Source organism: Drosophila grimshawi, unplaced genomic scaffold (assembly GCF_018153295.1).
Source record: "Drosophila grimshawi isolate 15287-2541.00 unplaced genomic scaffold, ASM1815329v1 contig_848, whole genome shotgun sequence".
Taxonomy (NCBI): domain Eukaryota; kingdom Metazoa; phylum Arthropoda; class Insecta; order Diptera; family Drosophilidae; genus Drosophila; species Drosophila grimshawi.
The window spans coordinates 416182-425015 of NW_025063692.1; the positions used below are offsets into that span (position 1 = coordinate 416182).

General features: G+C 41.4%; 1 protein-coding gene across 1 annotated transcript; it reads left to right on the top strand.

Annotated features, from left to right (window-relative positions):
- The first annotated feature begins 313 nt into the window (after window positions 1–313).
- On the top strand, window positions 314–1268 carry LOC6569442. Its single transcript, XM_001995442.2, has 2 exons — window positions 314–522; window positions 699–1268. Exons 1-2 carry the CDS (start codon window positions 456–458, stop codon window positions 1178–1180), a joined length of 549 nt encoding a protein of 182 aa, XP_001995478.1. The 5' UTR covers window positions 314–455; the 3' UTR covers window positions 1181–1268.
- Window positions 1269–8834: the final 7566 nt, after the last annotated feature.

Sequence of the window (8834 nt, forward strand, 5' to 3'; positions counted from 1 at the left end):
GCTCCTGGACCGGAATCTAAAGTGGGCAGCAGTAGGTTGCTAATCAGTAAAGCTTCCGCTGGCCGGACCGTGATTCAACACTGCGCGATATTTGTCAACCGGCAGACCTATAAATATGCATGCAGATTTTGCAAAAAAAAAACCAAAAAAAAAATCTAACAGTGGCTGAGGAATGGGTGTCAACGCGAATGGGTGGCTGGTAACGAGCAGGCTGTGAAATTGCACTCAAGCGATGTGTCAGGGAGTGAGCACAGAGTAAACTCATCTGTCGAGCATTTCATTTCATTCCAACATTTTTTCTGGTACTACATCAATTTTGTTCTCGAGCTAAGGGAAAATAACCGAACTGCAATAGAAACGTGAATTTAACACATCCAACACAAAAAGCCAGATATATTGGCTGCACCAAATTTAGAGTTATCCCCGATACGATAACCGATTATCCCAAAAACAGGATGTTGCGCCAATATCAATTGAGAGTCCCCATTAGGGACTTGAAGCTGAAGCGCTTCTTGACTTTCAGTGAGTAACAAAATGCCACCATAATTGCTTATATGTATGTATACCATCAAAATTATCATAATAAATACGTATTATATATGCGATTGAGATTTCAATTCTGTACTCAATATGTCATTTATATATATATAAATATATATATATAGCTAAGACATTTATATTTATCTCCTGTTTATTAGATGCAAAGCAGATGCTTGCTTACATTGAGCCGGTGAAAAAGGAGCCGCTGCCTAAGATGCAATCGGAGGCAGTGCAGTTGGTGCCGGAGCCGGACTGGATGAATCGCTACAATAACAATTTGAAGCTTGGCCACTACGATGATATGGACATGGAGCAGGCCACCAGCGTCGCCCTCGTTCCGTTCGACCATTCGACCATTGAGCAGAATTTGAAGAACGTGAGCACTTTGGAGCCACAACCACACCCACAGCCGCAGGAGCAACCGCAGCCACAGGCGCAGATGCCGAAGCAGCCGTTGCGCAAGACCAATTACAATCCTCTACGGCGTCGCAGCAACGTTGATCCGGCGCGTGTTCAGTATATCAAGGATCGGTTTAAGGACGTCAACATGGAGACCGTCACCAACAACAACAAGACGCTGAAGAAGAAGTTTGTCTCGCGCACCACACTTCATTCGGGCCGCTTGGACAAGATCAATTAGATCACTCTTGCGATTTGCCAATGTGTACATCAATTTTTGCCTTCTGTTTACTTTTGTTAATATACTTGGGCCTTTAAATTCAGTTAAGCAAAATACAATTAAATGTTTTCTTCTTCTTTTCATATATCCCCTCTTGCTTTAAGAGAGGGCATGCCATCTTAGCATCATCATAGCGAGACAGTGACAGTGACAACGTCAACCGGGAATCGGGAATGAAGAGCCGGACACTCATAAGCCGCCATGTAACGGATGCAAGTGCAACAGTTGCAACGGGAACATCAGAGAATAAACGCTCAGAAGAAAAGCAACGATGCAATGACGAACTCCGGATGAAGTGGGTTGGGGTAGTCGTAAGCGCTTGTTAAGATGCAGCTGTAATTCAACTGCTGTTGAGTTCTTGGATTTTAATGCAGCAGATTGAGGCATGCAATTTAAAGATTTTGCTGCGATGCTAAGTTTTCTTAATTCGTGATTGCATTTGAAATATTTGACTTGAGAAGCAAAATTGATAGATTGGCATCTTCCATCAAATTATATTCTTATTTTGAGTGGAGTCTTGTCCTATTTGGATAAGATAAATAATCTAGATTTCAAATCTATTTGCATATCTAATATAATTCAACGCAATTCAAGTACTGGCTGCAAAATTATTAAATATCTACAGTTAATTGAATGATGAAATTTTACGAAAAGTTGAGGTAATCATATTAATAATAAACAAATAAAGAAAAAACACAGAAATAAAACAAATAAATGAAACCCCTTTAATTCAAGTCCTTATTATTGAGTATATTTCGTGGTTTGTGTTTTTTTTTTCCATTTATTGGTCCATGTTAACGCTCCAACCAATAATCCTTATTTACCCCTCTTTTCCCGTCGATTTTTTATGTCTGTTGTCTGCCGTCTGTTGTGTCGAGTCCATTCAGATGATTCAAGTAAGTGTTTCGCTTTCAGCTCCGTTTGATGTGCACAAGTAGCTGCAGCTTTCGGCTGCTTTCTTTTGACTGAGCTCGTAAAATCGCAATCCACAGATATACTGTTCGATTCGGATCCTTATGTGGAATAAAAATGGCTAACACAATTGGTTCGGGAAGCTGGGACGGTGTCGGTGTCGAGAATGGCTACGCATACAAATCACACTAAACCAAATACGTCAAGGCAGTAGCTTGACGACAACAACGAGAACAACAACTAGAAGGAGATAGCTTTTGCTTTCCCTTGAGTGCTCCCAACAGCAGCCGGTTCAATATCACAAAAAGTATCCGCAAAAAATCACATGGAAGAGTGAACTGAATCGGTGCAAGCGAAATAACATAAAAAACAGCAGCAACAGCAGCAGTAACAAAAACTGCTGAACAAAAGCTGACTGACTACAGAACCAAGTCGGAACAGACGAGGTATGGACATCGGCACGCTTGGCGCTGTTGGTTGAGAGGTTGATGTTTGGAGTGGGATGCATTTGGTTTAGATGGCTGGGCTGGCTGACTTTCACTCCAGCCATACACATATATCCTGTTTGTGCAGAGATTTAGCTTTGAGCTATGGATATCGTCGTTGGCTGCTTTGTGTGCTGCCGTCGAAGCTCATCGATTCAGTCGAAACGAATCCCAGGCATTGAGGCATTCGGCTTGGGACTGCCACTGAAACTGAGTCTGAGTTTGAGTTTGAGCGAGGGACCCTCTCGTTTCAAGTGTCGGTGTCGTGCAGCAAGCTTACATGCTGTCAGTGCAGCTTTTTGTTGCCGTTTTTTAATTACATCCTCGAAGAGGGCGGCATCAAGCATACGCCCCGTATGACGCGCCTTTGGCAAACAACAAAACATAAACAAAGAGACACAAAACGACAGAAAAAAAAAGAAAAAAACAAAATAAAAAAGACGAACAGAAAAGTTACACAGAAAATGTATCATGACTGCAAGATACCCAATCAAATAAGTGGACAAGGTATGCACATTTTGCAAACTCACTCTTGGAAAAAAACTATATCTGAATTTCGACAAACACATTTATAAATAAATAAAAATTGAATAAAACTAGGAATCAAACTGATTCCTTTCAAGAGAGAACTGTATCATAATTATTTAAGATTTGAAGAACATCCTGTGGCATTTGAAATAATGGGTATGCATAACCAAAACCATTATGACTTGAACAAATGTAATGGTTTGGCTTTGGCCTATGTGCGGCGGCGACGATACCAGATATCGTAGTGTCCTTTGTGCTCACCATCATCCGTATTGCCAACATCAACACCATCACCATCACCATCACCATTGCCTTCAACGTCCTTGTCATCCTCCGCGTTGACGTGAAACGTGCCTGGCTCCGCTAGTTTACTGTAAAATTCCAATAAATGTAGTTGAAGCGTCTCCCCTCGTCTGTGGGGTAAATAGCTGCAAAAGACTGCCAAACGGTGAACCAAAATCTGAACCACACACCGCCAAGCCACGTTGGGCAACACAACGTGAAAAAAATCCAATGCAAAAATCGTAGAAAATCGGAAAAATTGCCCACGTAACTGAAAAGAAGTGCAAGTAGAAGAAAAGGCATAAGTGCTGGTAGTTCGAGCTGATACATTAAATAACTGCGAAATGATGGCCAGATGAACTTCGATTGTGCTCTACGCCACATCAGATATGAAAAATATTAAATAAACTACATACATACTTAAGATCGAACTATAAGTTAATATGGAAATTCATTCCCTATAATATATTAGGTTCTTCAAAGCAAAAGATTCTATCAGTTGACTGTTATTTATTATTTATTTTAGTTTAGTTTGTATTAGTGTAGATTCATCTTTTAGGCATATCAAATATATTTGTGTTATTTTTCAGAGTTGGGCATTCAACAACTCCCACTGGCTTCAAGTGGCTGTGCGCGCGAGTAACGACCAGGCCAAACAGATTGGCAATTGGCACTCAGCTCAATTGTGCTAGGGATTGCGATTGCGATTTGTGCCAGGGAGCATCCAAGGACATTATCGTCATCATCATCATCTGCCCCATCATCATTCGGGGCACAGCAGTTGTCACATTCACTGGATCGGCATCCTTTGCATCCTCTGCTGCTGCCATTGGTACTTTGGGGATTTTGTGCAGATTTACATGCAAACAATCAAGATATGCCCGGCTTTCACGTGGCCCTGCTGTGGGACCTGAATCTGAGCCCGGCCCCGGACCCGAACACAAACCCAAAGACAAAGCCCGAAACGGGCGCCACAGTACCTGAATCAGACAAGGTGGTGCCTGTTGGGTGGTTGCGAGTATTGTGGCCTGTACGTGTGCCAATACGTCATGTGCGCTTCACTAGCGGCACGCACACACACACACGATTGGGAACATTTTCGAGTGTGTGTGTGTGTTGCAATGCTTAGCGTGTGTCGCTCTTCGTTGCACGTCTGCATGGTTTTCAAATCTGTTCACTTTTGATTTGCCATCGCCTCTATTCGTGCTACATATATATACATACATGAGTTTTATATACTGAACCAACTTCAAATTGATAAGTGGGGTATATATATTCCATGTTCTATGTTCGTCTGTATAAACACGCTGATCTCAGAGACTTTAAGTGCTAGAGATTATTACAAATGCAGATCAAGTTTACTTAATTCTCGCAATACCGATAAAATATGAGCTACCATTTTGAGCTTTCTATTGTAATTCCGTCAAAATATTTATTTATTCACATTACACACGTATCTATACACAATGAGTCCTGGTATTGGTTTGAATATCTATCTTAAGTGTAAGACTGAATGGATTGGTAAAGACATTGTTTTAGGATCTTTAGTCGATCTTTCTCGACTTAGTTGTTTCTTTGCTGCGTGCCTCTGGCTGTGCATTTGCTATTTGCAAATGTTTATTAAATAAATATATATTCAAATGATTCACATACCGCCCTCGCTTGCATTCTCTACTGGTATTATTTACTTACTATTTGGCTGATTTTATTGGCTTAGCTCAATGGTCTCTCTGTTTTAGCATATCAAGTTTACTTTTTATTCAAATCTCTTGACATTTTCTCGTTGCCTCACCCTTTCTACCTTCCTCTCTCTCTCTCTCTCTCTCTCTCTCTCTCTCTCTCTCTCCCTCTCTGACCGCCTATGCTTTTGTTATTTTTATTGTCTTGGCCCACGCTGGCCTTGTAAATGTTTAAGGCGCGTTAATTATTTAATGCCTGTCACCCAGTGGCTAACACTCGGTGTTAAATGCAAATTGGCATTGTCACTGGACAGGAGCAGAAAGAGCGACAGCGACAGCAGCTAGGACAATAACAAGGATATCAGCGGCAACACACAGCTTGAAACATGGCACAGTTCACCCAAGTGACACATACAATACGAGTACAGCCAACAGAGCGGCATCAGCACAACATCTGTACAACGGACTGGTTAACAAAAAAACACGTAACACATCAACAACAACAGCAACAGCAACATCAACAATAACAACAAGAGCATCAACTGGGAGCCAGACAGACCGTGCCGTAACCCTTTTTTGGCGAAAGAAAAAAACAGCCCCCTGGCAACATTCAATCCCAAAACCCCAACCACATCCCCAAACAAACTATACCACAGACTCGGACGCCCCACACATAATCATAGCTGCCTTATCTGCGCACCAGGGTTGCATCGCATTGGGACTAAGCGCATGAGCCCCACAGGGCTGGGGTTGGGGTTTGAGTTGTGGTTTCTTGGCGCTTTTTGGCAAGACTTGTAATGCGCATGTCAAAACTTTGATCTTTGATCTAGGGGTAGGTCTTAATCGCATCAAAACTAGCTTAGCATTTTAACTATTTAAAAGTCAATTACAATTTGAAAATTGATTTCAATTTGAGTTTCTTTTGAGAAACTTATCTCACAGAGTACAACAGATATAACATTTTTTAAAGAATGATATTCAAAAAAAAAAAACTTTTTTTCTCTATTTACCAAACAATTTATTTTAGTTACTTTTTTGGACATTTTTATAAATAAGCAAATTATGTAATATTTTATTTTAATATATTTTAAGGAAACGTTGGTCAATCAAATGTATTGAAAATCTCGCAAATCTTTTCAGATAAATGAAAGAAGAATTTAACTTAATATTAAGTAATATCACATTACAAAATTAGCAGAAATTAATATATATTAGTAAATTTAAAAAAATATATAGAGTCGTGGTAAAATAAAAGTGAAAGTTTGATGCCCTGAAATGGAAAGGTTTATTATCTCTATTGATATGATAGACTTCAATATTGCAATAAGATTGTAATTCAGATTCCAAAGTTAAAGGGACAAACAGTTGACAGAGACATTGTGAAAAGTTGGGCTTAAATAGGTGGGCATTTAAAGATTTTCTGGAATTGTCCCGATTCCTTTATTGCAGGCAGCAGCTGTGGTCACGTTATAACCAACAACTGTTGTAGGGCTGACTGTGTGTGCGTGTGTGTGTGTTTGTGTAGGTGTGGGTTTGTGAGTGTGTGTGTATATCTGTTGGGACTCTTTTGGTTAATATTTACGAGTTTGCTGCGCGCATTATCATTAATTAAAGGGATTAGGTGAGCGGAGAAGCTAAACATCAAAACCACAGAACCGCTTTAAAGAAAACACTTCCTACAGAGTCAAAAAAAAGAAACCATAGAAGTGTTCTTGGTATTTTAATTGAGTTGTACGCATGCCAGAGGGTTGCTGATGATGGCGGTGCCAACAAAGATGTAGACGTGTGCGTGATTTAAGGCAAATCCCAATAATTGTGATAATCGACTTTGATGACGACTGTCGCCGCCAAGCCGACAAGCACCAAACAGCGTGCTGCAACATTGCAACATTTGTGTCTCTGCTCTCCTATCTACGAGTTGCAACTCTCACAAATGTCGCCTAGTTGCAGCCTTCGGTCTACTGCTGCTGTTTGCCAGAGTCGGGACAAACAAAAGGACCCGCTCTCCTTGCCTTGTAGATAGCTCGGCAGAGATAGCAACTAGGCCCAAAAATATCCTGTTGTGTTTTCCACATACTCGTCCTTGCATGCGTACTGCTCCCATAGTTGAGATTCGGAGACACTTCATGTGGCAGCCGCCTCGTTGCTTTTATTACACACAATGTCAGCAGCGACTGAGACGACACTTGGGTGAAAACGAGTCGATTATTGCCGCCTGATAGTGCTCTAATTGCCCTGCAGCGACAAGCAGTCGTCAACGAAGGGCTCCTACTGTTTGGGAACGTTCTCGCAACGGGGTCAGGTTCTTGCCAAATATAAAATACAACTACCATAACCAGAAACTTAGATTGTGATTGAGTCGAGCTGCCAAAAGCGAGCTGCACTTCGTCCTCTGTCTTTTGTAGTTTGTAGCTGTTGGCTGTTGGTAACATGCTGCGTCGTCTTTAACCTTCTGTCGTCCTGCGTCCTGCATTCTGTAACTTTTTATCTGTCTGCCTCTGTCTGTCATAGATTGTAGGTGTTTTATTTGCTCTTGCCGTCATAAGGGGCTGGAGAGAGCACTTCATTAGTGTCGTACGTCTGCACATGCTTGGATGATTGCCTGCCTCTATCTGTATCTGTACTTGTGTTTGTGACTGTGACTGTAACTGCAACAGCAACTGTATCAGTATCAGTGCCTCGACTCGTCTGGGTCCTCGTCTTGGTCCTATCACTAACCGCAGTTGGTCACTTTCTTGGAAGCGGGTCGGCATTTCTTATGTCGCAACAACTGCATTTCAATTGATTTCACATTCTCAATTTGTTGACTTCCAAAAACCTTCAAATGCGGTAAACTCACTTACATTTAGTTTGGTTGTGCCAAGACACATATACATCTTACATGCATATATATGAGTGTATAGATTTCTAAACATGAACACAATCCTTAAGAAAATACGCTCTTTGTCTCTTAATTCTAGCATAAATAACTCTATATTCCAGAATGCTTTTTTCATATGTATATTCATTAGTTCGCCGCACACATGGTAATGATAGTTCCAATGGGACTCGGACGCAGACCTTTGTGGCTTTCACTGAGGTCGGCTCAAGCTCAAGCGAATAATAAAATTTATAGACCAGCTGCTACCTTAGATACCTCTAAAAGGACCTAAAAGGGATATATATTGAGCCCCATTGGGCTTTGCCTAATAAAAACCAATTCGCTCAGTTTTTCCAGCAAATGGCAGAGAGGGAAAATAGAAAAAGCCAAAACAGCCGCAATGGGAATGGACCTGATACTCGTTTAGGCGAACTGCTTAGAATCGATGGAAGATGGGTGCAGGGGGTTTTTTGGGATGCTTAAACGTCCAACAAGATTTGATTTTTATCGCAAGTATATTTGAATTTTATTGCGTACGAAATTTTCGATACAATCAGTGGTCATAAAAAACGACTGGAGCCGTGTCCACGTCGCCTGCCAAATGGGCCCCAGACCCATCCCCAGCCCCAGCCCAAGCCCCAGCCCAGTCCAGGCTTTGACTAAGCCGGTTCATCCAATTGGCTGGCAGGAACAAGAAGTGAACGAGATGGAAGGGTAAATGGGGGATAAACAAATGAAATTGCAGATGGACAAAGAGGACTTCTGGGCCGGGCAGTCGATAAGGCGGCGACGTGAACATTTCTTTGGCCACGTTGGCGTCATTTTCCACGCAATAAAATAAACATTCAAAACGAAATCAAACTAAACGC

What these genes read in the sequence shown, in the direction of transcription:
- LOC6569442 (XM_001995442.2), top strand. Translation starts at nt 456, where the DNA reads ATGTTGCGCCAATATCAATTGAGAGTCCCCATTAGGGACTTGAAGCTG. An exon ending in GAAGCGCTTCTTGACTTTCA is followed by an intron (nt 523 to 698) that starts GTGAGTAACAAA and finishes CCTGTTTATTAG; the next exon opens with ATGCAAAGCAGATGCTTGCT.